The sequence below is a fragment of the Caenorhabditis remanei genome, chromosome II (genome assembly GCF_010183535.1).
Source record: "Caenorhabditis remanei strain PX506 chromosome II, whole genome shotgun sequence".
NCBI lineage: Eukaryota > Metazoa > Nematoda > Chromadorea > Rhabditida > Rhabditidae > Caenorhabditis > Caenorhabditis remanei.
In genome coordinates, this window is record NC_071329.1 from 18,933,167 (window position 1) to 18,960,126 (window position 26,960).

Here is a 26,960-nt window from a genome sequence, read left to right on the forward strand (position 1 = left end):
TCACTATTTTTTTAACGCTAGATGCCGAAATGGCATGATTTCGAAGCGTCTAGCACCAAGCAACTACAGTAGTGAGTACACTACCACATTATTAATAAACATATGAGCTGATACTTGTCCGATTTACAAAATGTTGTTTTGAAAGATAGCTGCAATATTCAGAAAAGGTTCATAGGTTTTTTGTATCAAGTTATCACCTAGTAAAAAATGTTGACTTCAGCTTTCTTCAAATTTTTTAAATGATTGTTTTTAGAAAACCTTAAAACGCATCTTTTGGCTCATTTTTAATTAGTTTGGGTCATTTGTTGGCGAGTTTTGATTATTTTCCCAAGAACACTACTTCTGGTGCTGTACCCGTGCTGTCATGTATCACAGGGTCAAATTTTGTCCATATGAATTCAAATTATTTTTGCGCGAAACCGGAAGCTCAGTGAAGCGCGTTTGCACACAACTTGCACGTTGCCAATTGAGTCGCCGATCAGCATAATGCGACCTTTGTATAACGTGGGTACAGTAAGACGAACGATAGGGAGTCAAATTTTTCGAATGAAGCTAGCTTTTCTTCCATTTTTCTCGCTATTTTCGAGAAAACTTTGCACAAAAAAATATCGAATTCATTAAAAAAGAGAAAAATACAAATTTTTAATACACAAAAAAAATTTTTTTTGGCTGAATTTTTTGAATTTCGCGCTAATTTAACGCTAATTTTTTTGGAGCGCAGTTGCTTCATATGGGCATTCTATGACCCTGTGGTATCAACGTGATATGTTTTCTGGCTGAAAACCCCGAATTTTGAAGTTGAAAACCTTCAAAATTTGAAAATTCTGAAAAGACATGAAAACAAGCGTGAAAGTCAAAATGTTCAATTTCTAGCCCTGTCACCATGAAATAAAGTCTCGTATTGACCAATTTGGGAAAACCGCAACGCGACCGCAACGCTCAACCCCAGAATTTTTAAAATTTCTTCGGTTTTTAGTAAAACTTACATTTCCATCACCACAATCTTCAAATTATGAAAAACAGAGTAAATCTAGTTCCCAGTTCCTAACCAACCGCACATTAAATTGTTGGAATTCTCTCCCCGTTTCTTCTTTCCCGGTTAAACCCTCCTCCCGGTCTTTTAAAACTAACTTGAAACATGTTGATTTGTCTAAATATTTAACTTTATCTCCCCTCAATTACTAATGTTCTACTTATCCTTCTGTGTATGTTTAGCTTTGAAGTATAAGTGGCAAGTGCCCTTCTTTCAATAAAATAAATTCAGAGAGTCAATTTTTTCTTATTAAAGTACCTCCTGGTACGGATTCCCAGGAGCAATGTCTTTACTACCGGTGAGGTGTGGCGGTCGCGACGCGGTCGCGTCACGGTCTTTCCACTCAATAACCGTTTCCCATCCATTCCTTATTCAGTTACCCTCCCACCATGTCCCCATCTCTCCCGTTTCTCCGTCTCCCTTACCTCCCTATGAAACAACTTCTAGACCATATGGATTTCCAGGACATGTCAGTGAAATTCTCTTATTTTCAGCCCTTAAAATCTAAAAAAATTTAATTTCAGAGTCAATTTATCCGTGTGTAGCGAGAAAACGCGTGTGGTCATACTATCTACCAAGAAATTTGCGACGATGAAGAGTATTCTGGAGAAAAAGCAGAACAAAAGAGAAACTGTTATGGATGTGTAAGTTGTGTAGATCATTGAATGTAGATTATTTTTGTAGTTGACAACTTTTTGATAGCTCCGCCCACTTTTGAGATATGCGCCTTTAAAGTTTGAAATTCGCTAAATTAGTCATATTTAACGATTTTTACATCAAAATAACCGGAAAATTCCATTTCTGACGTTAAAAACTAATAAAAATCTAATTTTTTATGTCGAAAACCACATTTTTAGCAAAAATTTGGCCGAGGAGATTTTGATCAAGATGCACCACTATGAGAATGGGTACCAGAGTTCGATCCCGCTTGGATTCAATTTTTTGAATTTCCGATTTTTCCTGTTTTCAATTTACTTTATCTTGTAGATCAAATCTTGCTCTCCATTTTCATAATTGACAGTTTTTTGATAGCTCCGCCCACTTTGGAGATATGCGCCTTAAAAGATAGGCTGGGGTGTCGGCGGCGCGCGCTCTCTCTTACCTCTTTTAAGGCGCATATCTCAAAAGTGGGCGGAGCTATCAAAAAGTTGTCAACTACAAAAATGATCTATTAGATTTGATCTACAAAATAAACATTAATTCAAAACATTTTTTGCTTGCAGACTCCGCCTCCTCCGTCTATACCTCTCCACCCGGAAATTTGTTGATGAAGTTGTATGTGATGTTCAGATCACTAATTTTAAATTGAATATAATTATTAGTTTTCCAAAAACGTCTGAAATCAGCACGGAATTGTTAAAAAGAAAAGAAGAATTCCCGAATTGGTACTTCTCGAAGAATCACTGCCTGGAAGTGACTTCTACCATGTTAATTGACCTAATTAACTATTTCAAAATGACACTGAAACTGCAAATCAATCGATTATCGATTGATTTGAAAGACCGATGGTTTTTTCAAGAGAATAGCTTGAAAGTGTTTGCCAATTGGATGTCATCCAGCTCTACAGTTGTCAAAGAACTCAATTTTGAATCCGAGAAATTAGATGACAAGTATTTGAGCCAAATACTATACCATATTGATGCCTGGGACACTTTCAATATAGATATCAAGACAAGTTTTCAATTTGAATGCCTCCGATACTTCAAATCTGAAAATTTCGAGCTGAAATCTGGTGGATGGTTCACTTTTTATAATTTACAACTCGTCGACTGTGCTCAAATCAAAATAATGGATTCCCAGTTGACTAATTGCAATATGAAAGATTATTTGAAGCAATGGATTGATGGGAATTTTGATGAATTGAGACATTTGGATGTGGAGATGAGAGAATTGACAGATGAAGAGTATTTACTCGATGGAATGTGAGTTTTATAGAAAACCAAGGGGATTTTGATAATTCTGAAGTTGAAAGCTTTAAAATGAGCCCCATATTGCCTAGATTTGCTCAATTTTGATTTTATGCCAAATGCGTTGCGGTCGCGTCGCGGTCCAAAATCAAAGTAAACCAAAATCTATCGATATGGGGCTTATTTCAAAGCTCTTTATGCACTGAATCTCAATTTTGTTATCCAGAAAGTCAGAAGTTTCATTTTTGTCTTATATTGGCCAACTTTCATTATATTTTACCAATGTTTTGCGGTCGCGTCGCGGTCAAACTTGGTCTAAACTCAAAAATAATGCAACAAGCGTTTTTCTGAGGATGAGAGCTTTGAAATGAGCTCCATATTGCTTAGGTTTGCTCAGTTTTGATTTTTTTCCTATAGAGCATTGCGGTCGCGTCGCGGCTTCACCTCATTTTTCAAAGTGAACCAAAGCATATTGATATGGGGCTCATTTTAAAGCTCTTTTTACACTGAATCTGATTTTTGTTGCCTCAAATCTCTAAACTCCAATTTTTCAGGTCCCCCGGCTCCTTTACCCGTGAAAAGAACAGTATCGCATTCAAGAGATCAGATGGGAAGACTGCAATTATGGAATCGTCTCCTGAAGTGATGACTAATTGGTTTAAAATTAGTGTTTATTAATTTTTTATAATTGAAAACACGGAAGAAATAAAATAAGTCACATCTAAGGTATCAGATCACTATAAGATCACTAATTAAGATTTTGTAGAAATTTTGGAAAAAAACTTTTTTTTCAAAATTTTTTCAAACAATAAAAATGAAATAAATGATCAAAAAGATAAAAGTGACAACTGGGAAAGCCCTTTAAGAAGAGGGGCCGAAAACAATTGCTCTTACTCTTGTGCTCATAACTCTGCTCCAAATGCTCTCGTTCTTTTTACGAAAAAACACTGCGGACCCTTTTTTTTTTTTTTGACAGGCTCCAACCACTCCAAATCGACTTCAAATCCGACCACTCCAAATCTAGTAGAGGGACAGATTAGATACTATCTGTCACATCACACTGTCTACAGACGGAGGTATAATGAGAGACTGTAGGGGGGTGTGAGTTGAGCAAATAGGCATTTGACCTGCCCCTCTCCACTTCCACTCTCTCTCCAACCTCATTATTTCATCCATTCCTATTGGAGAATGCCTCTCCCCCTCTCTTATCCCGGCCTCAAATGCGTTTTGGAGCATTTGGAAGCAGTTAAGCGGTAAGTCTAGTTTATTTGTGTAGCTCAATTAGTATTATGTTGTTTTCAGAGCACATATCATTGGTCGCTCTCCGGGTCTTCAAAAAATAGATAAATTGATTCCACTTTGTTTGGGAAGCCTTACTATTGACAGTGACATAGTGACTCTTAACAAACTATCAATCAAATGCAATAAGAAAAAAGTGAAGTTTCAAATGAAAAGGAAAACAATCAGCCGACAGATATCAGAGAGTCAAGAAGACAAAATGAATAAATTAATCAACTATTATATCTGTGGAAGGTCGATCATTCATGTGGACAGTTTGAATTGGTGTGACAGTTTCCTCCCAGATGACAATGGTGTCAATCTGAAATTTAGAGTGAATTTTTTGAAAGCACTTTTTCCTGAAGACTTTGAAACCGTAATTCCATTAATAGATCCACGTAGTTTTCCTTTGAAAACTCTGGTCACTATCCCCAACACATCAACGTTTGACAAACATGTTGTTAAGCAAGCGGAAACCCTTATTCTGAATATCATGATTGATCATATAGTCACTGTTGAAGACCTCAAGAAACTTAACAACCAAACAGTGGTACTTGATCGCTTTTCCTACTCCAGCATGAATATAATTTCATTGATTAAATATCATATTGAAACTAAAAAAGATATTGGAACAACTTTTATGATTTCATCACTTGCCAATTGTTTCATCAATACAATGTTGGATGAGTTTATACCAGCGTTTGGTGAATTCCGATGCGATTTATATGGCGTTGATGAAAGGTATGTCAAATAGAAGAGAGTCAAGCCAATTATTCGTTTTCAGGCTCGTTCGCGTATTGTCACAGTTCTCCATTCCAATCAACAAGAAGTCTAGAATCCAAGTGTACGCAATTGAGGTTGCAGAAGAAAATTGTCCGTATAAAATAATTGTGAAACCAGTGCCAGAAATCTCTGGTATATAATATGCTTGAAATTGTGAGCCCTTGGTTCTATGTTACCAATCTTTCCATTGTATCTTTTTTCTATTGCAACAAAAATAAATTGGAATTATAATATAAAAAAGAAGCATCGTATGCATTGTGAAAACAAACACATTTTCTGGTTATAGTAGTACTCATTTATATAGAATCTTCTGTTTATCTGAATTCAATAATGTTTAATTCGGACACTTGTTGAATTTATACTCAATAGAATAGTCATCTACATAATTCCTCAGATCCATTCGGTCATTTATTTGCTCAAACCGTTTTCCCACAGTAGGATTGTCTAGAGGGTGCAATAAATGACAGCTGGCGGTTGACCTAAGCCTTTCTCTCCATTCCCCTTTGATTATCGATTCAACTGAAACCCAGTGTTATTTATCTTCCCACCTACACAGTCACCACTTGTTCCAAATAGCGAATCCGGTTACGTGCAGCCCGCGAAGCTTCCCGCCTCAATAATAATTATTGTGATCTCTAAAAAATACTTGGTTTAAAATTTTGGTGGGAACACTTTTTTGACACATGAAGCACGTTTTGAGCATTTTTGGCTTAAAAAGGCTTTTACCGTAAATCCAAAACGACCATCTGATAGGAAATGCTGTTTGATTTATTTTAAGCTATAATATGTTAATTTTTGTCAAATTATTCCTGGATTTTCAGTGCTGAGTAATCTAATTCTATCAAGGGGAACAATAAAAAACAGGGCTCAATCCACAAATTCGCGATTTTTAAAATGAAAACATTGATTTTTGTTCGAACCATAAAAGGAGCCCTGGAAAACATAGGGACGACAAACATTTTTTGACTTGTGTTCAAGTGATAGGTATTCCGCCCCTCTCGCAGATTGTCGTTGCGGAAATTAAGAAATATTCGAAGCAAAAGCAGAAGAGCAGCATTTTCAGTGCAAAAATAATTTTCTCATTTTTGTAATTTGCAAATGCGCTATGCAGTGAAAAGTCCAGAAATTTCCATTTTGCTGTTTGGCACACCGTAACTCGCTCTACACCATTCATCCCTCTTATCCCTTTCTCATCCATTAAAGGTGGAATACTCTGATATTCAACTCTGATATTTTCATAGAATAATGTATGAGTACCGGTGAGTTCATTTTCATATCGAAAGAATTTTTAAATTCGGTCTGAAACCCGCTGAACGCGATTGCCAGCTAGTTTGGGCATTTCGGTGGCCTAGAAATTCGACTTCGGCCATGTTGCTTTTTTCGAATTTTGTCGCATTTTTGTGGTCCTTTCAATGAATTTGTAGAGAACGACAAAAATTGATAGGAACACTACAAAAATGGTAGAAAAAAACGACGAAAACCTGAAAAATCAATATTTTCGAGGTGAAATTTCTAGAATGTTCCACGGCCACTGAAATGCCCAAATGGTCTCGGCGCTCGTTCTCAGCGGGGAATGGACCGAATTGAAAAAATCTTTCGGTATGAGAATGAACTCACGGAAATGAAGAAATTGACATACGACCAAAGTTAAATTTCTGGGCCATAACGCCAATTTTCACCGGCGATCGCTCTCAGCGGGTTTCAGACCGAGTTTAAAAATTCTTTCGATATGAAAATGAACTCACAGGTACTCATACATTATTCTATGAAAATATCAGAGTTGACCTTAGTCCACCTTTAATTACTTATTGATTCATCAGACACTGTGGTCGACTAGCGTCCCCAACAGGGTTGCCGTCGAAAATCGTTTGACCCGAAAAAAATAATGTTTTTTGGTCGGTTCACAAGAATCCAAAAAAAAAACAAAAAAAAAGAACTTACAAATCAAAAATAAGCGATGATAAACGAGTAAAGCGACTGAAATTAGCATATTACATGAACAGTCAGAGCGAAAATGTGCACTTTTTTTTGACATTTTTGCCTATTTTTCGGTTAAAAATTTCTCATTTTTCTCCAAAAACGAATTTGTCAACTACAAAATTATTTTTGTTGAACACTGCCGGATACGTGACCTGGTAATAAACAAAAGTCATTTTTCCAATGTCTGTCGCACTTCTGGCGCGTTCTGAAATCTCAAAAAACCCTTCAATTTACTAGTTTTCTGCAATGAAATCGGAACCCAAGAAACCATAAAACTCTTCGTTTCTTTCTGAATTTTTTTGTTGTTGTCTTGTTGTAAACTAAACACCCGAAGCTCTTGCAATCATGATCCCCCTCGAAAAATTGGATAAGAAAAAGAGAAGAAAGAAGCGGAAAAGTCAGTGTAATTTTTTGAGCACATCATCCCATGCGTTCTTCCTGCCGGCCCGTTGGCACTGCCATCTATTTTACGTTTTTCTTCTTCTCAAGAGAGGGGGACCACCTGACGCCCGTCCTATCTATTCCCCTCCCCGCCTTTCCCCAACACCCGACACTTATTTTGCTCCTTCGTAATCTCCCTTCTCCTTGAGATCTGATCTGAGGGAAAAAATGAGGGTACTATTAGCTGTAATCGCTGTAATTGGAGTTGTGAGGTGAGATATACACATGTTTATTCTGTAGATCAAACCTAGTTGATCGTTTTTGTAGTTGACAACTTTCTGATAGCTCCGACCAGTTTTGAGATATGAGCCTCTAAAGTTGGAAATATGCAAAAAGTCAAGAAATTAGTCATTTTTATTGCCAAAATGCGATTTTTACTTCAAAATAACCGGAAAATTCCATTTCTGACGTTGAAAACTGATGAAAATCTAATTTTCCATGTCGAAAACCACATTTTTCGCAAAAAATTTGGCCGAGAAAATCAAGGCGCACCACTATGAGAATTGGTACCAGGGTTCGGTCCCGCTGGGGGTCAATTTTTTAAATTTTTTGTTTTAAATTTATTTTATTTTGTAGATCAATACCAGCGCTACATTTTAGTAGTTGACACCTTTTTGATAGCTCCGCCCACTTTTGAGGTATGCACCTTTAAAGATTGGCTACTGGGATGAAGCTCTCCGCTTTGGGTTACTGTCTTTAAAGGCGCATATCTCAAAAGTGGGCGGAGCTACTAGAAAATTGTCTACTATAAAAACGAGCTACTGGTTTTGATCTACAAAATAAATTTAAATTTGAAACGGTTGTGTCATTTTGTGATACTGAGACGGGTGATCAAAGTTAACTAATTTACAACTAAAATTTTAAGAAAAACTGAAAAACTAAAAATCCGGTCTAAAACATCTCAATTGGGCTCCTTGATGTTCATTTTCAAAAATTTCAAAAATCGAAAATTTCGAAAAATTGACAAATTTTTGAATCCCGTTATGCTCTTATTTTTCATTCAATTTTGAAAAATCACATTTATCTTGTAGATCAAAATCCGTTGATTTCTTTAGTAGTTGACAACTTTTTGTTAGCTCCGCCCACTTTTTAGGTATGCACCTTTAAAGACACCAAAGCGCGCGACTACTCACCTAAGGAAGCCGTCTTTAAAGGCGCATATCTCAAAAGTGGGCGGAGCCAGAAAAAAGATGCCAACTACAAAAATGATCTACTGGTTTTGTTCTACAAAAATTCAATAGCTTTAGTAGCCGCCTGATTTTTTTCTGAAGACAAGACGGGGTCTCAAAAATTTTTAGTTAAACATTTTTTTAAAGTTTAGCCTTTTTCGCAAGTTCTGCATGTTCTACTTTTCTAAATGGTAACAAATGTCTGCCTGACTGTCCAGATGTCCACACATCTTATTTCTCATCTTCATTCCTATTTTTCAGCGCCCAAAAAGCGTTCCACTCCCGGCGACTCGGTACCGAGGGTCAAATCGTCGGACGGATACTATCGGAGTATGATCCTAGCACTCGACCACCAGTTAGAGGTAACATTTTTATAAGTACAGTAATCCGGAAATACAGTACCCCTCTTAAATTTTTCAAAAACAAAGTTTTCGAAAAAAAATTTAAACTTTTTTTCTTGTAGATCACGCGGACAACTCGGCGATCCTCGTCATCACCAACATCTTCATCAATCGTCTCATCTGGCACAATAACTACGCCGTAAGACCGGACATCCGGACACAGATCCCAGCGGACACACAGACAGACATTTTTTTAATTCCAGGAAGTCGACTTGTACCTCCGCCAACAATGGCAAGACAGTCGTCTGAAGTACGATGTGGACACTCGGGAGGGTATCGAGGAGATCAAATTGCCACAAAACCGTAAAATCTGGGAGCCAGACACCTATTTCACGTCGGGAAGAGAATTGAGTAGATCAGAAAAAAATTCGAAAAATTTAGTCGTCGAGCCGAGCGGTTACGTGAGATCTTCGGAGAGGTTGGCGTGCCTTTGACGCGTTTTCAGTTTTTTAAGCAATTTTAAATTTCAGAATCCTTCTGGAACTCCCGTATACCTATGGTACCATGTTCCCATTCACCAACTCCCGCCAAATCACTATTAAACTTGGAAGTTGTGAGTTTTCAAAAAAGGGCGGAGCTTGATTTTGAGTCGTATGAGTTAGAAATTTGACCTTCTGAAATCAAGAACTTTGAAATGAGCCCCATAACGGCTAGGTTTGAAGATTATTAATTTTTCGACCACGCGTTGCGGTCGCGTCGCGGCTCCAAAAATGAAAGTTGATAAAAACACGTCTTTCACGGAATTTGAATACAATTCTCAAGTTTCTAAGAATGAGAGCTTTAAAATGACCCCCATAATGGCTATGTTTGGAGATTTTTAAATTTTCGACCACGCGTTGCGGTCGCGTCGCGGCTCCGAAAATGAAAGTTGATAAAATCAGGTCTTTCACGGAATTTGAGTACAATTTTTTTATGTTTTTGTGGTAGAGACCTTTAAAATGACCTCCATAATGGCTAGGTTTGGAGAACTTTGATTTTTCGACGACGCGTTGCGGTCGCGTCGCGGCTCCAAAAATTAAATTTGAGAAAAATAGGCCTTTCACGGAACTTGAGTACAATTTTCAAGTTTCTGAGATTGAGAGCTTGAAAATGACCCCCATAATGGCTAGGTTTGGAGAACTTTGATTTTTCGACCACGCGTTGCGGTCGCGTCGCGGTCAAAAATCAAAGTGAACTAAAACCTATTGATATGGGGCTCATTTGAAAGGTCTCTACGCCCTGAATCCAGATTTTCCTTTTTAAAAATCATAATTTTCAGTTTCTAAGCCCCTAAATCAAGTTTTAACCTTTAAAATCTGAAATTTTCAGACAACTACGACATCGATGACATCGTGTACCTCTGGGCCAACTCTCCACCACTTGTCAACCCAATTGAAGTGTCCCAAGACCTTCTCCGTGGTGATTTGACATTCGAAGAGGCGTCCGCAGGGGATTGTGTCGGAAACTACACAGTCGGAGTGTACTCTTGCATCGATGCCCATGTCTACTTCTCTGCCAGTACCCTTTCTGGACTCATGTCTTGGTTTTTGCCCTCTTTGTTCCTCCTTATCGGATCATGGCTTCATTTCTGGATTCATGGAAGTTGGTCGGTGCCAAGAACCATCTCCGCCGCTGTTCCATTCTTCATTTTGGCTGCTTATTATGTGGGTTTACAGTTTTATGACTTGAAATTGTGATATTCAGAATCCTGGAGCTGAGAGCTTCAAAATGAGCCCCATATTGCCTAAATTCGCTGAACTTTGAATTTTTCTGTCCATGCGTTGCGGTCGCGTCGCGGCTTTACCTCAAATTTCAAAATGAACCAAAATAGGTCGATATGGGGCTCATTTTAAAAGTCTAAACGTTCCAAATTTCATTTTGAGAGTTTCAGAATAGAATTCTGAAAACTAAGCGAAAAAACCTTATTTTTGCCAAATTTTAAGATATTTCAGAGGGTTTTCTTGCTGAAATCAGAGCTTTTTGTGTTTGAAACCAAAATTTTCATATTTGGTTAATTGAGAGCTTCAAAATAAGTTTTATAATGCCCTGTTTTGATGAACTTTTTTGGACCGCGACGCGACCGCAACGCGCGGGCGAAAATTGAAATTGTGCAAACTTTGGCAATATGGGGCTTATTTTAAAGCTTTTGGCAAGTAAATCATAATTTTCAAGGTTAACAAAAGCCTATTACTACTTTCGACCGCAACGCAACCGCGACGCATGGTCCATAATATGAAATTTAGGGTTTTATGATTTGAAATTGTGAAATTAAGATTGCAGAGATTGAGAGCTTTGAAATGAGCCCCATATTGCCTAGATTTGCTCAATTTTTATTTTTCGCTCCTGTGCGTTGCGGTCGCGTCGCGGCCTCACCTCAATTTTTAATATCAACCGATATAAGTCGATATGGGGCTCATTTTGAAGCTCTTGGCCTCAGGATTCTCAATATTCCCTGGGTTTTTTTAAAATAAAATTTACATTTCAGATTTTCATGCGCGAAGACTCGTACACCCAAGCGCAAGGTGCATGGCTCGGTTTCTGCACAGTCCTCACTTTCCTCTCATTCGTCGAGTATTTTGTTGTGATCTGTTGTGGAGGACGTAGATCAATTCGCTACAAGACCCTCGGAGGTCAGGAAGAACATCCGATGGGCGCTGCTAAGGAGACTATCGAAGTGGCCTATGACCAGGGATGCTCCTCATTCAGAAATAATAATGGAATCGATGTAATCTCTCGTGTCGCTTTTCCAGTTGTCACTTTTATCTTTTTGATCATTTATTTCATTTTCATTGTTTAAAAAACTTTAAATTTTTTTCAAAAAAAAAATTGAAAAGCTTATTTAGTGATCTTTTAGTGATCTGATATCTTAGATGTGACTTATTTTATTTGTTCTTTTTAATTTTCAATAAATAATTCAATAAATACTAAAGGGCAAAGCCCCCAAAAGTTTTTGGAGAAAAATGATAAATGATGATAATAAGAGGTATAAATGGTGTAGAGCTAAAGGCGACTGTGTACAGTACCGTCCAAAAAGTTGTAAACTTTGGCCTTTTTAGTAAAAATTGCCCAACTTTGAGAGTGTGCCGTAGTAATACTGATTGTCCCATCAAATAAATTCTTAATGAATCATAGAGACCAAGAAAAGAGCTTCATTTTTGAAGTTTACGACTTTTTTGTACGAGCACTCTCTAGAGAGTTATGGTCATTTTAACTCGACAGCTCAAAAATCGCACTAATGTAACTCTCTAGGGAGTATCAAGGGGCAGAGGGGAATGGGGGAGAGCGGGAGGTCAGATACCATCTGCCACGTCACAATGTCTACAAATGAAGGGATAATGGGAGACTGTAGCAGGTGTGAGTTCATCTGTCACTTAATGCACCCTCTAGATAATCCTACTGTGGGAAAACGATTTGAGCAAATAAATGGCCGATTAGGAGTTGAAGATTTATGTAGATGACTGTTATATTAAGTCTATTGAGTATAAAACCAACAAGTATCCGAATTAAACATTATTGGATTCAGATAAACAGAAGCTTCCATATGAATGAGGACTACTGTAACATGATTGGTTTCCATAATTCCAATTTTTATTGATGCAACAGAAAAAAGATACAATAGAGAGGTAACTCAGAAACAAGGGATTCACAATTTCAAGCATACTATATTCCAGAGATTTCTGACACTGGTTTCACCACAACTTTCAATCGACCTCTTTCGTCTGGATCCTCGATTGTGTACACTTGAATTCTAGACTCCTTGTTGATTGGGATGCAGAACTTTAGCGATCCGGGAATAAACCTGAAAACTAATCATTGGTTTAACTTTTTTATATTTGACATACCTCTCATTTACGCCATCCAAATCGGATCGGAAATCACCAAACGCTTGTTTAAACTCACGTAACATTATACCGATGAAATAATGACTACGTGATAAAATCATAAAAGTTGTTCCAATATCTTTTTTAGTTTCAACGTGATGTTTAATCAATGGAATCATTTCAATTCTGGAGAAGCTAAAGCGTTCAAATATCACAGTCTTGTTGTTCAACTTTTTAAGGTCTTCAACAGTGACTATCTGATCTATCATGAAATTGAGAATAACGGTTTCTGCTAACTGAACGATTTGGCTGTCAAAAGTTGATGTGTTGGGGATAGTGACCAGAGTTTTCAAAGGAAAACTACGTGGATCTATTAATGGAATTACGGTTTTGAAGTCTTCAGGGAAATGTGCTTTCAAAGAATTCACTCTAAATTTCAGATTGACACCCTTGTCATCTGGAAGGAAACTGTCACACCAATCCAAACTGTCCATATGGATGATCGACCTTCCACAGATATAATAGTTGATTAATTTCTTCATTTTGTATTCACAGCTCACTAATCCCTTGTAACTGAATGTTTTCCCATTCATTTGGAACTTCACTTCTTTCTTATTGCATTTGATTGATAGTTTGTTGATACTAACTTCATTACTGTCAATACAGAAATTCTCCAGACAAAGTGGAATCAATTTATTAATTTTTTGAAGGCCTGGTGCACGGGCAATGATATGTGCACTGAAAATAACATAATACTGATTGAGCTACATAAATCAACTAGACTTACCGTTTAACAGCCTCCAAATGCTCCAAAACGCATCGAAGGCCAGGATAAGAGAGGGGGAAAGGCATTCTCCAGTGGGGTGATGAAAGGAATAATGAGGTTGGAGAGCGAATGAGACTAGGATAGGGGCAGGTCAGATACCATCTGCCACGTCACAATGTCTACAGATGGAAGTATGATAGGAGACTGTAGCAGGTGTGAGTTCATCTGTCACTTAATGCACCCTCTAGATAATCCTAAACCGATTTGAGCAAATAAATGGTCGATTAGGATCTGAAGATTTATGAAGATGACTATTCTATTGAGTATAAATCCAACAAGTGTCCGAATTAAACATTATTGGATTCAGATAGACAGAAGCTTCCATATGAATGAGGACTACTGTAACATGATTGGTTTCCATAATTCCAAGTTTTTATTGATGCAATAGAAAAAAGATACAATAGAGAAGTAACTCAGAAACAAGGGATTCACAGTTTCAAGCAGATTACAATCTAGAGACTGGTTTCACAATTATTTTATAGGGACAATATTTTCCTGGAACCTCGATTGCGTACACTTGGATTTTAAACTTGTTGTTGATTGGGATGGAGAATTTAGGCAATGCGGGAATAAATCTGAAAACTAATAATTGGTTTGACTTTTTTATAGTTGACAAACCTATCATTAACGCCATCCAAATCGCACTGGAATTCATCAAACGCTGATTCAAACTCACGTAACATCTCACCGAGCAAATTTTTGGTATACGATAAAATCACAAAAGTGGTTCTAATATCTTGCTTAGTTTCAACGTGATATTTAATCAATGAAATTATATCGATGCTGGAGGGGTTGTAACCTTCGAATACCACTGTTTGGTTGTTAAGTTTCTTGAGGTCTTCAACAGGGACTATCTGATCAATAAAGATATTCAGTTTAAGGGTTTCCGCTAACTTAACAACATGATTGTCAAAAGTTGATGTGTTGGGGAAAGTGGTCAGAGTTTTCAAAGGAAAACTACGTGGGTCTATTAATGGAATTGCGGTTTCAAAGTCTTTGGGGAAAAGGGCTTTCAAAGAATTTACTCTAAATTTCAAATTGACACCATTGACATTTGGTTGGAAACTGTCACACCAATCCAAACTGTCCACATGAATGATTGATCTTCCACAGATATAATACTTGATTAATTTCTTCATTTTCTCTTCTTCACTCTCTGATATCTGTCGGCTTAAAGTTTTCCCATTCATTAGGTACTTCACTTTTTCCGTATAGCATATAATTGATAATGTGTTGATAGATAGTTCGTTATAGTCAATACAGAAATTCTCCAGACAAAGTGGAATCAATTTATTAATTTTTTGAAGACCTGGTGCACGGGCAATGACGTGTGCTCTAAAAACAATATAATACAGAGTGAACTACACAAATAAACTAGACTTACCGCTTAACAGCCTCCAAATTTTCCAAAACACATTTGAGGCCCGGATAAGAGAGAGGAAGAGGCATTCTATAATAGGAATAGAAGGAATAATGAGGTTGGAGAAAGAATAGGAGAGGGGGCAGGTCAGATACCATCTGCCACGTCACAATGTCTACAGATGAAGGGATAATGGGAGACTGTCTCGTTATTTGTTCACATCACACCTATAAAGTCTCCTATTATTTCTTCGGTATCTTATCTGTTCCTGTCCTAGTATTTGTACTTGTCGGGTGAGAAGCCCTTCGACGACAAGTAATCGATAATTCCCCTTTTTTTCATTCATGGGAGGTCGGACGAACATTTGTTAGGAAGACGTAAGGAATCGAACGGGCAATCGACATGGTATTTGATGACGCGAGCTGGGACACGTTGTTCAACGACTCATTCGATAAATTTGTGCAAGGGTTGGAGAAGGAATTTCGGGAGAACGCTGAGTATCGTAAGGAAGTTCTGCGATATGAAAGGTGAAGAGTAGCGAAGAAAAGAGAACAAATCAAAAAGAATGTAAGTGAGCAGAAGCAAGAATGGGCTGAAAAGCAGGCTTACGCCACACTTTAAAGAAAGCGGGAGCTGAAAAAACTCAAGAAACGCCGGAAAGATCAGAGGAAGAAGGTGATGAAAATCAGACGCCAAACATGGATAGCTTTTCGTATCTTCGTTATGATCTTTCGTAGTGACATCGTGACTTTGGACACACTGGATATCGAGTTTAAGAACTATAAGCATGCTAATCCATCTCCAATCTCCCTCGAAAAAACGTTCGTTCCAAGAAATAAGAAAAAGAAAAACTTGCATTTGTGCTACGAATACAGGAAATTGGAACACGGCTAAATTGAACTGATACATATTTTTGTCTATCACGTACCATAGTTGTACGGAATGCCATTTTCCTAAAAACCGGAATCCGGAATCCGGAACCGGAATCAAATTTTTAACTTTCCGGAATCCGGAATCCGGAACCGGAATGAAGTTTTTCAAATACCGGAATCCGGAATCCGGAACCGGAATCAAAATTTTAATTTTCCGGAACCCGGAATCCGGAACCGGAATGACGAAAAAACCCGGAATTCCGGAATTTCCGGAATCCGGAATGATTCGAAAAATTGGCAAGACCAAGTCATTTTTTTCAGTGTTTTTAATGATATATAAAGTTTAAAACTTCTTTTGAGGTTAAAAACCGAAAAAGGAGTAATGCAGTTGTCTTTAAAACTCAAAAAAAATTTTAAAATTTAAACTTCAGGATTCCGGAAAAAATATTCAAAAAACCGGAATCCGGAATACGGAATCGGAATGAAAAATTTCATTTTCCGGAATCCGGAACCGGAACCGGAATGTCAAAAAAAACCCGGAATTCCGGAATCCGGAATTTCCGGAATCCGGATTCCGGACAACTATGTCACGTACCCTTGCGGACGTAAATAAAATAAATAAATAAGTGTCTAGATGGATTCGACACGGCTAAATTTTGCAAATTAGTTATCTTAGATGTGACATATTTTATTTTTTCCTTTCAATTTTCAATTAATAATTCAATAAACAGTTATTTTAAACCAATTAGTCTTCACTTCAGGAGACAATTCGATAATTGCAGTCTTCCCATCGGATCGTTTGAATGCGATACAGTTCTCTTCACGGGTAAAGGAGCCGGGGGACCTGAAAAATGGGAGAATAGATATTTGAGTTAGCAAAATTAAGATTCAGTATGAAAACAGCTTCAAAATGAACCCCTTATCGCTATGTTTTGGTTCATTTTGATTTGGGACCGCGACGCGACCGCAACGCGTGATCGACAAATCAAGGTTGAGCAAACCCAGGCAATATGGGGCTCATTTTAAAGCTCTCAATCTCAGAAAAACGGTTGTGGAAATAAAATTGAGTTTAGACAACGTTTGACGGCAAAACACGGTTAAAATATGGCGAACGTTGACCAAAACTAGGCAATAGGAGACAAAAAAGGAACTTCTGATTTTTTAGAGAGCAAAATTCTGATTCAGTGTGAGAATAGCTTGAAAATAAACCGCATATCAATATGTTTTGGTTCACTTTAATTTGGGACCGCGACGCGACCGCAACGCGTGGTCGAAAAATCAAAAATGAGCAAACCCAGGCAATATGGGGCTCATTTTAAAGCTCTCAACTTCAGGATTCTCAAAATCTCCTTGGTTTTTAGTAGAACTCACATTCCATCGAGTAAATACTCCTCATCTCGCACTTCTCTCATCTCCACATCCAAATGTCTCAATTCATCAAAATTCCCATCAATCCATTGCATCAAATACTCTTTCATATTGCAATTAGTCAACTGGGAACCCATTATTTTGATAAAAGCACAGTCGACAAGTTGTAAATTGTAAAAAGTGAACCATCCACCAGATTTCAGCTCGAAATTTTCAGATTTAAAGTATCGAAGGCATTCAAATTGAAAGCTTGTCTTGATATCTATATGGAAAGTGTCCCAGGCATCGATATTAGATAAAATGGATTTCAGATAGTAGTCTTCAGCTGAAACTGACTGAAAATCGAGGTCCTTTATAGAAGTACAAGTTGAATTCAAATAATTGATAACAGATTTCACCACCACGAAATTCTTTTGTGTCAAATAAATCGATAATCGATTGACTCCAACACCAAATGTCCTCTTGAAATAGTTAATTAGGGTAATTAACCCATCTTCCACTGTAGTATCACTAATTAAATGCATAAAGCCTTCATTTCCACGATAAGCTTCAAATTTCTTCTGATTTATTGTCATCTCGTCAGGTTTGTCCCGAAAACTTGGTTTGGTAGATTTCGTAAATATATAAATAGTAATTTTTCGATTTTTCAATTTAAGTTGAATCGTAGCCATTTTACAGTCTGGTTCAATGTCAAAGGTCACTTGCTCGAGGAATACGGAGGTCGGGAGCTCGAGACGGAGATGGAAGAGACTGGAAATAAAATTTATGTTGTAGATCAAATCTAGTTTTCTATTTTTGTAGTTGACAACTTTTCGATAGCTCCGCCCACTTTTGAGATATGCGCCTTTAAAGGTGGAAATTCTAAAATTGCCTAAATTAGTAATTTTTACCGCCAAAGTATGATTTTTACATCAAAATAACCGGAAAATTTCAATTCTGACGTTAAAAACTATTCAAAACCTTGTTTTCCATGTTGGAAACCACATTTTTAGCAAAAGTTTGACCTTAGTGAGGGTGCACCACTTTGAGAATGGGTACCAGGGTTCGATCCCGCTTGGGGTCAATTTTTTCTTAAATTTTCTTTTTTTTTGTTTTTATTTCATTTTATCTTGTAAATCAAATCTAAAACTTCATTTTTGTAGTTGACAATTTTCTGGTAGCTCCGCCCACTGTGGAGATATGCGTTTTTAAAGACATAGTGAGGGACGCGTCACCGACACCCCAGACAATCTTTAAAGGCGCGTATCTCAAAAGTGGGCGGAGCTACCAGAAAATAGTGAACTACAAAAATGGAGGTCTAGTTTTGGTCTTCAATATAAAATTAATTAAAAACAAAAAAAAATCAAAAATTAAAAAAATTGACTCCAAGTGGGATCGAACCCTGGAATGCATTCTCATAGTGGTTCGCCTTGACCAAAATCTTCTCGGCCAAATTTTTGCTAAAAATGTGGTTTACGACATGGAAAATTAGGTTTTGTATGGTTTTTAACGTCAGAAATAGAATTTTCCGGTTATTTTGATGCAAAAATCACAATTTGGCGCTGAAAATGGCTAATTTAGGCAATTTCCAACTTTAAAGGTGCATATCTCAAATATGGGCGGAGCTATCGAAAAGTTGTCAACTACAAAAATGTTCTACATTCAATGATCTACATATTTTCCAACTCACTAATCAATAAAATTCACTTTCATCTTGTTATTCTCATCGATTAGATCTTTTGTGCTCGGAAATCTCTTGATTGATAGTATGACTACTCGAGTTTTCTCGCTACACACGGATAAATTGACTCTGAAATTGAATAAAATTTTTTGAGGACTAAAAAGAAGGAAATTTCACTCACATATCCATGAAATCCATATGGTCTAGAAGATGTTTCATAGGGAGGTAGGGGAGACGAAGAAACGGGAGAGATGGGGACATAGTGGGAGGGTAACTGAATAAGAAATGGATGGGAGACGGATATTGAGTGAGGAATGACCTTTTTTAGTGCGTTGCAGTCGCGTTGCGGTCGCGTCGCGGTCAAGTGTTTGACTACCTGCCACGTCTCCCTCAAATCAATTTCTTCGACCGTCCGCTACTCAATGCCCCCACTACTTCGTCTTCCCTATCTTATATTGAAGTCAATCCAGGAAATTTTTTGTTTTCTTTTGTTTTCAAACACATAAACGAAAATTTGTTAAGAAACAGTAGCGACCTAGAAACGCGTGACGGTTGCGTCGCGGTCAGGAATCGACCGAAAAAAGTTACCTGTATTTTCTTTATTCAATAAAATGACAAATTCAAAAACAAAGTTGGATAAACTTTCAGTCGTAACGCCCGTCGTCGATGCAAATAATCACTTGGTGGCACTTTTGGAAAACCGGATAACCAGGAGATCTCACGTTCCACTGCATCCATTAGATGGGAGAACTTCTCACGGTCCACACTTCCCTGGAGTAGAAACATTTGGAAGAATAAGCTGAATATTTGGATTCAGGAAGTCAAAACACTTCAAATGAGTATAATCATGCCTAGGTTTGCTGCAAGATTGGTCCCAACACGAAAAGTACAGTAACCCAGAACTGCTAATCGCGTTTATGTCAAAACTCTGAGGGTTTGGCTCTAATTTGTATAAAAACTGTGCCAATCAAATCAGCACAATCTCAGCTTTCAGAAAAGTATAATCATGCCTAGGTTTGCTTCAAATTGGGTCACATCACGAAAACTACAGTAACCCGGAGATTCGTGGTGAGACCCAACTTGATTCAAATCAGGGCATGATTATACTTTTCTGAACCGTCTCAACGAGCTGAATTCAAAAAAATTAGTTTCAATAATTTTACACTTACAAGGAAGCAGTTACCACAAAGAATAGAGAAAAAACTCACCCGAATTTTCTCCAACCGATGTTTATAGTCATACGCCATATCCTCACTCTTTTGCAACTGTTTATACCGTAATCTAAACGTCTCATCAAACAACCGATCCTCCTCACTCTGACTCGTGATCTCATCGATTTCCGGTTGTGTGAATGTACAATGATCGTAGACAATCGTAGTGGTTATCGCTTTTTTGGTATTCAGATCTAATGCGGTCGCTTGAAGTATTCCATTGTGATCTACCTCGAGGGTAACGTCCACCACTGATTCTCCTCGCTTTTTTGGGTTGATGGGGAGCGAGATCTCCCCGAGTTGCCGGTTATGAGAGCACAACACTCGTTCTCCTGCAAAATTTTGTGTCGTATATATTTCCAGTACTGTAGATAAATATATTCAGTTATTGTAATTTTATGCAATGCACTGTCAGCTAACATGGTAATTAACTAAAGGCAGTGCGTTTACTCGATTTGTTCAGTTTTCCGTCTATTCGCTATATGTACAGTACCGTACAGTAAGATACAACATTTGACCTCTTTCAGTTGAAAAGACCAAGATGGTGTCACGGTATTAAGGTAATTATGTATAAACCATACAGAGCTCCATTTTTGTAGTTGACAACTTTTTTTGTACGGACACTCCCTAGCAAGTTACATATCGACAAAGTTATTTCTCCCTCAAATCGTCCCATCTCAGTGTGCAAAATAGTGCGATTTTTGAGCTGTCGAGTTAAAATGGCCACACCTCTCTAGGGAGTGTCCGTACAAAAAAGTTGTCAACTACAAAAATGAAGTTCTGCCTTTGTTGTGTACACTTAATACACAATTTACTTTGTCGGATAACCATTGATACTGTAACACTCTCTTGGACATTTTCAACTGGAAAAGGGCGGATTGTAAATCTTACTGTAGTTTTTGCGTAGAAGTTTAAAAAACCTAGTCCAAAATGTGCTTCAATTACAGTATTCATAATGACCGATTTGTATACTCTTGAAATGTGCCCTTTTTGAGACTAGCTTCTGAATGCCTGTTCTTCTATTGCAGATTTTCCGGGATTGATACAATAAAAACTGAACACAATGAAACAACGGACTGTCCCTTTTATACTAATTAATTACCATGTTAGCTGACAGTGCATTACATAAAATGACAATAAATTAATATAATTATGAACACTACAAACTACGGTTTTTTCTATTTATCTGATGGTTACGGATGTTATGACAGAAAGCCAGAGATGTTAAGAAACTGAAATTTTTAGAATTTTTATTCTGACAGATCTGGTGTTGCTAACGTTAGGATCCCAGCCAATTTCAACGATTATCCGATTCTGAGGCTCCAGATTTCTGCCAAGTAGTTCGTAGTGTTGTTAATTATATTAATTTATTGTAATTTTATGTAATGTCAACTAATATGCAAATTAACTAGTATAAAAATAACAATGTTTGTGTGCTTCTCTCCACATATACATAGCTGATACTAAAAATCATATACAATTTAAGTGACAAAAACTGATAACTACTGAGTGATTGAGAGCCGGGATCCCCATAATATTTTTCCTACCGTATACCAGCTAGTGTATCTTAGCAACCGTGTCTTCAAATCTTTCATTACCTAAGATCTTCTAAGACCCGAACCTCTTTTACTCCTTATTAGTGACAGCCAGGTGTCCCCCTCTCTTCTAAATAGACACATAAGATCCTTCTTCCCCTTCATTAGTACCACCTTCCCTTTCCTGAAAACAAAAATAATCCCCTTCTCATTATCCTCCGCCCTTTTCCCTTCTCTGCACCATCTGCCGTTTCGTTACCTTTAAGCTTGATTTCAAACCCTTTTCCCTCTATTTCGTTTCCCGTTGGTCGCTTATTCTAGAAAATATGGATTTGTGAGTTTTTTAATTCAGTTTTTGAGGTAAAAACATGCAGTCTTTGCAATTAGTGAGATTTTCTAATTTTTTACTGATAATTATGGCTTTCACACGGACAGTTATGCCATTTTTAACCATCCTTACGAACTTGATGGCTCCAAAATTTATAACGGCCTAGGGAGGGTCCACAAATGGTTAATTACAAAAATGGAGGTGAAGACTAGCTTGAAATTATAAATATTAAGAAACTATATTAAGAAAAAAGGGAAAATAGCGATTTAAGTTTAAAAACAATTGAAAAAAACGCTCCCAAGCCGTTTTCTTGCTAATTCGGTCTTCATTCCTAGAATACGGTCTTCATTTCCAAAAAATTTGAAAATTTTGAAAATTTTCCGATTTTCAAATAATTAGCTTCTCGAAAACCTCGCCTACAACGCTCACATATTATTGATTTTTAAAATTTTCAGACAATTTACAAAATTTCGAGCCCTATACCGGCTATTTTCTAACAACAGTTTATTTTAGGACCAAAAGTTACCCAGACATAGCCCAGTTTTCGAAATTGTCAGAATATAGTCAATATGGGGCTCAAAACTCTGGAAAATGGCTGAAAAACTAGATTTTGAAATGGAAAACTATTCGTTTCCATGTTTTAGCAAGTTTTAGAAATTTTTTTTGGGTTTTTGGAACTGTAAAAGAGTCTGTGTACTAAAAACAACGATTTTTATCGTTTTAATATTAGATTTTCAGTTAAAATGAGAAAAATATGATATTTCAGCATTCACCAATCTTACACCTCTAACAACACACAAATCCGTCCCCTCTTCATCACCGCCCGTTTCCTATCATCAGACACCTATTCAATAACTCTGAGTGACAATATAAAAAGCGAAAATTCCAGTGACTCCTTGGAAAAATTTCATTACCTTGAACACGAAGCTTATAAGGCTAAAATTAGAGATTTTAACTACGATAATGATTGTAAGCTTAAAATAGAATTCGAGAATAGGGAGCTTCCTTTTGTGTCTAATATGCTGAAATTTTTGAAACTAGAAAATTTGAGAATCGATGATTTGAGAATAACAAGCTTGGAGGAATCTAGTGATAAAATTGTTCAAAAAGCGCTAGATTTGACTTCAGAAACCTCTAATCTCTATTTAAACTGCAAAACGTCTTCAAGTTTCCATCCTATTCTACAATCTCCATTTAGAGCCAACCACCTAACTATTCCAGAAGGACATTGGGTTACTTGTGATCAGTTATCAGATATTTTTATAAATTGTAAGAATATTACTATAGGAAGGTATGACTCAGATACAGAGGGTCTTATTAGGTTCTTTCGGAAGTGGATGGCGGGAAGTGAGATGAGGAAGGCGGAGCTATTGCATAGTGGAGAGAAATTGGAGGAGATCATGGAGGCGTTAGGAGCCAAGCCAGTGAAAAGTGTGAATATTGAAAAGGAGTGAGTTGTTTTGAATTTTGCGAATGAAAAACTGGTCAGAAAAAGGATGTTTGCTAGTTTTTCAAACACTTGCAAACCGGTCCGCCGCGTAGCTCGCTTTAAACTCAACATTATGATCTGAAAAATATACCAAAATGTAGAGTTCCGCAAGTTCTGGGTATTTTTTACACCAGCTTTTACATGTTTATCTGATATTAACGAGTTTTCAACGTTTTCGTCGGTTTTCAGAAGATGAATCACAATTTTAAGTCGCATTATCGATTTTTACAGGATTTTCAACTGGAAAAAAGCTCCAATCGATGTTTTAGAACAGAAAATAGGGTTTTTACTACTTCCAAAACGATTTTTTTGTCTGAAAACACAGGTCCCACTGGTTTTTATCTCATTTTTTCTCCGAAAAAGCCAAATTTTGACATTATCCATGAAGTCATGGCATGTTAAATACAGAATAAAGTTAGAATTTTCTTTACCGGGCTTCAATATTCAAAAGAAATAAATTATCTGTTTTGTGTAAAACTGGAAATAAGTTCTATAACCGATTTTTGGGCAATTTTTACAAAAAAAACCAATTTAGATCGTTTTTCCGGTTTTGAATTGATATTCAATACGAAAATAGCTGTAACCGATGTTTTTAGGTCGCTTGGTCATAAAATAAGCGGGTTTTTACCAGTTTTTGGAAAAAAAAACACTGATTTTCACAGTCCACATTTTGTTCTTCATGAAATTCAAGTCAAATGCAAAAAATGTAAGACTTTTGAAAATATCTTAAATTTGGTGCCCAGTTAAATTTCAGTTAATTTTTTTGATATGCAGGATAGCTAGAAGGTGCTTTATAGACTATATAAACCTATTTTCAGACCCCACAAGTTCAACCAAGGAGAGTGCTACATGATTCAGCAGGCCAATGGGAGAGAAGCAGTGGTTTACAAGATGGCGAGATCTCATATTGTTCTACAGACGGAATTTGAGCTGATTTGATTTTAACTATATCTGATACATATCGTCTATATAGAACACCTAGCCGCAATCTTCTATACCGTATACCGCCAATAAGCTCCGCCCACTATACCTAATTCTACATCTGCTTGTGTATCCTTATTAGTAACAGCCAGGTGTTCCCCCTCTTTCTCAGATAGATACAAAAATAATCTCCTTTTAATTAACCGGCTCCTTTTATATTGTGCACCATCTGCTTTCATACGTTTTCAATACAAAATATCGATTTAAAGAATTTTCTCACAACAAACTGAATAACTCACCTTCATAAACCGGCACATTGATAACTGTCTGAAAATCTTCACTATTAATAAATGTCTTCTTTTTTGTACATGGAAACACTGTGCCTTTCTTGATAAGCACCGACATATAGTCTCGATTGCATTGGACTCCGATTGACATTGGAATCATGTCGATTAGACGCATGTCTTGCACTTCTTCGACGCCTGGAAAAAGGGAAATTAGGTTTGGAAGCTCAAATATTATAAAAAATTCAGAATTTACACCTTGAGAGCTTCAAAATGAGCCTCATATTGCCTAGATTAGCTCAACCTTGACTTTCGACCGCGACGCGACCGCAACGCGTGGTCGAAATTTGAAAATTGAGCAAACCTAGTCAATATGGTGCTCATTTCAAAGCTCTAAAGCTCCTGATTCCAAATTTTCAATTTTCACCCTCACCTGACAACACTGCAGCCATCACAGCGGCTCCATAAGCCACCGCCTCATCCGGATGAATACTTTCACAGATTTTAGTGGTCTCCTCAAAACTCGCTTTAATAATTTTTTTCAACAAAGGAATCCGAGTGCTCCCTCCGACCAACACAATCTCATTAATCTGAGATTTTTTGAGATTTGCTTCTCGAATCGCTCGTTCCACATGGATTACTGTAGCAATGAGAAGGTTTTCGATCCAGGATTCAAAATCAGAACGCGAGATTTTCATAATGAAGTCGATGCCGAGGTGGAGACATTCTAGCTGGAAAAAAATGAATTGAGCTGGTTGAGAGCTTCAAAATGAGCTCCATATTGCCTAGGTTAGCTCTATTTTCAATTTTTGACCACGCGTTGCGGTCGAGTCGCGGTCAAAAAATAAAAATTATTATAAACAGGTTTTGTAACTGATTTTGTGTACAATATTCAGCTTTATGAGGTTGAGAACCTCAAAATGAGCTCCATATTGTCTAGGTTTGCTCAACTTGAAATTCCGACCGCGACGCGACCGCAGCGCGTGGTCCAAATTTGAAAATTGAGCAAACTCAGGCAATAAGAGGCTCATTTTGAAGCTCCCTGTCTCTAGAATCAGAATTTTGTGGTTTCAAAATGTTTTGACCGCGACCCGGCCGCATCGAAAATCAACATTGACTAAATCTAGACAATATGGGGCTCATTTCAAAGCTCTCAACCTCAGGAATCTAAAAATCCAACTGCCATACCTCAATTCTGGCTACACTCCCCGCCGACAACGTGATCTTCGCCGTCTCCGCAGCCTTCCTTATCCTCTTCAACGCCCGATAGTTTCCCTTCAAATCCATTCCATGCCTTTTCCGGAATTCCTCGATCATCTTGATCATAATTATATTATCAATATCCTGTCCACCTAAATGTGTGTCGCCTCCTTTCGCCTTTACCGTAATCCTCGGCCCCTCCACATTCACCACTGCCACGTCGAAAGTGCCGCCACCTAGGTCATAGATCAAAATGTTTCTTCGTGAAAGCCTCTGTCCCTTTAAACTGTAAGCGATGGCGGCTGCAGTGGGCTCATTTAAGATTCTGAGCACTTTCAGCCCGGCGAGCTCCGCGGCTTCCTCCGTAGCTCTCCTCTGCGTTGCGTTAAAATACGCAGGTACAGTAATCACGGCGGATTTCACTTCGAGACCCAATTTCCGCTCGGCATTCTCTTTTAGACACTTTAGGATCAAAGAGGATACTGTAACCGCGGAGAATTTCACTTTTTTGGTGTCATTTTGAATCTGAAGATACGGCGTCCCATCAGTGTCTTTTTCGACGCGGAATGGCCAGAGGGGCATGTCACGTTGAAGAAGGACGTCATCGTAGCGGCGTCCGATGATGCGTTTGATGTCTGGAAATGGGTATTTTCAGAATCAGCAAGCTTTGAGCTTTCAGAAAAATATTGACAAGTCTATATTTAAAAATTATAGATTTTTTCCCATATCAGACTCTTTCAGACTAGTTTCTCCTCTAAAAGCGAGTGCTATCTTATTTTTACTGTCATAACCTTACTCTCCTCATCTCATTGAGAGCTTTCAGAAAAGTATAATTATGCCAGGGTTTGAAGAAAGTCGGGTCTTGACACGAAAATTCTGGAGGTTACTGTAGTTTTCGTGGTAAGATGCCACTTGGGAGCAAACCTAGGCGTGATTATACTCATTTGAAAGGTCTCAGCACGCTGATTCTATTGATGCAAATTTCAAAACGATCGGACTAAAACTAGCAGAGTTACGGTATAAAACGCGATTTGCAGTTTAGGGTTACTGTAGTTTTCGTGGGACCCAATTCAAATCAAATCTAGGCATGACTACACTCATTTGAACCGCCCGA

General features: G+C 37.6%; 8 protein-coding genes across 8 annotated transcripts; 4 read left to right on the forward strand and 4 right to left on the reverse strand.

The window, feature by feature from the left end:
• Positions 1-1,422: 1,422 nt before the first annotated feature.
• Positions 1,423-3,618, forward strand: GCK72_007948 (uncharacterized protein; the record flags this gene model as incomplete). The annotated part of the gene is made up of 4 exons (XM_003097128.2): positions 1,423-1,502; positions 1,558-1,677; positions 2,257-2,955; positions 3,495-3,618. 4 exons carry the CDS (start codon positions 1,423-1,425, stop codon positions 3,616-3,618), a joined length of 1,023 nt encoding a protein of 340 aa, XP_003097176.2.
• Positions 3,619-4,128: 510 nt separating this feature from the next.
• GCK72_007949 (uncharacterized protein) lies at positions 4,129-5,141 on the forward strand (the record flags this gene model as incomplete). Its single annotated transcript, XM_053726556.1, has 3 exons — positions 4,129-4,193; positions 4,243-4,959; positions 5,003-5,141. The coding sequence occupies 3 exons, from the start codon at positions 4,129-4,131 to the stop codon at positions 5,139-5,141; spliced, it is 921 nt and encodes a 306-aa protein (XP_053590750.1).
• Positions 5,142-7,590: 2,449 nt separating this feature from the next.
• On the forward strand, positions 7,591-13,325 carry GCK72_007950 (uncharacterized protein; the record flags this gene model as incomplete). The annotated part of the gene is made up of 8 exons (XM_003097151.2): positions 7,591-7,634; positions 8,853-8,953; positions 9,055-9,131; positions 9,196-9,410; positions 9,463-9,545; positions 10,301-10,635; positions 11,457-11,696; positions 13,233-13,325. The coding sequence occupies 8 exons, from the start codon at positions 7,591-7,593 to the stop codon at positions 13,323-13,325; spliced, it is 1,188 nt and encodes a 395-aa protein (XP_003097199.2).
• Positions 12,632-13,644, reverse strand: GCK72_007951 (uncharacterized protein; the record flags this gene model as incomplete). Its single annotated transcript, XM_003097126.2, has 3 exons — positions 12,632-12,770; positions 12,814-13,530; positions 13,580-13,644. The coding sequence occupies 3 exons, from the start codon at positions 13,642-13,644 to the stop codon at positions 12,632-12,634; spliced, it is 921 nt and encodes a 306-aa protein (XP_003097174.2).
• A 419-nt stretch (positions 13,645-14,063) lies between these two features.
• GCK72_007952 (uncharacterized protein) lies at positions 14,064-15,067 on the reverse strand (the record flags this gene model as incomplete). The annotated part of the gene is made up of 4 exons (XM_053726557.1): positions 14,064-14,193; positions 14,237-14,472; positions 14,644-14,953; positions 15,003-15,067. 4 exons carry the CDS (start codon positions 15,065-15,067, stop codon positions 14,064-14,066), a joined length of 741 nt encoding a protein of 246 aa, XP_053590751.1.
• A 1,503-nt stretch (positions 15,068-16,570) lies between these two features.
• On the reverse strand, positions 16,571-19,139 carry GCK72_007953 (uncharacterized protein; the record flags this gene model as incomplete). Its single annotated transcript, XM_053726558.1, has 4 exons — positions 16,571-16,694; positions 17,222-17,968; positions 18,888-19,007; positions 19,060-19,139. The coding sequence occupies 4 exons, from the start codon at positions 19,137-19,139 to the stop codon at positions 16,571-16,573; spliced, it is 1,071 nt and encodes a 356-aa protein (XP_053590752.1).
• A 342-nt stretch (positions 19,140-19,481) lies between these two features.
• On the reverse strand, positions 19,482-26,428 carry GCK72_007954 (uncharacterized protein; the record flags this gene model as incomplete). The annotated part of the gene is made up of 5 exons (XM_053726559.1): positions 19,482-19,649; positions 20,087-20,421; positions 24,662-24,844; positions 25,080-25,377; positions 25,835-26,428. 5 exons carry the CDS (start codon positions 26,426-26,428, stop codon positions 19,482-19,484), a joined length of 1,578 nt encoding a protein of 525 aa, XP_053590753.1.
• On the forward strand, positions 23,290-24,380 carry GCK72_007955 (uncharacterized protein; the record flags this gene model as incomplete). Its single annotated transcript, XM_053726560.1, has 2 exons — positions 23,290-23,402; positions 24,260-24,380. 2 exons carry the CDS (start codon positions 23,290-23,292, stop codon positions 24,378-24,380), a joined length of 234 nt encoding a protein of 77 aa, XP_053590754.1.
• Positions 26,429-26,960: the final 532 nt, after the last annotated feature.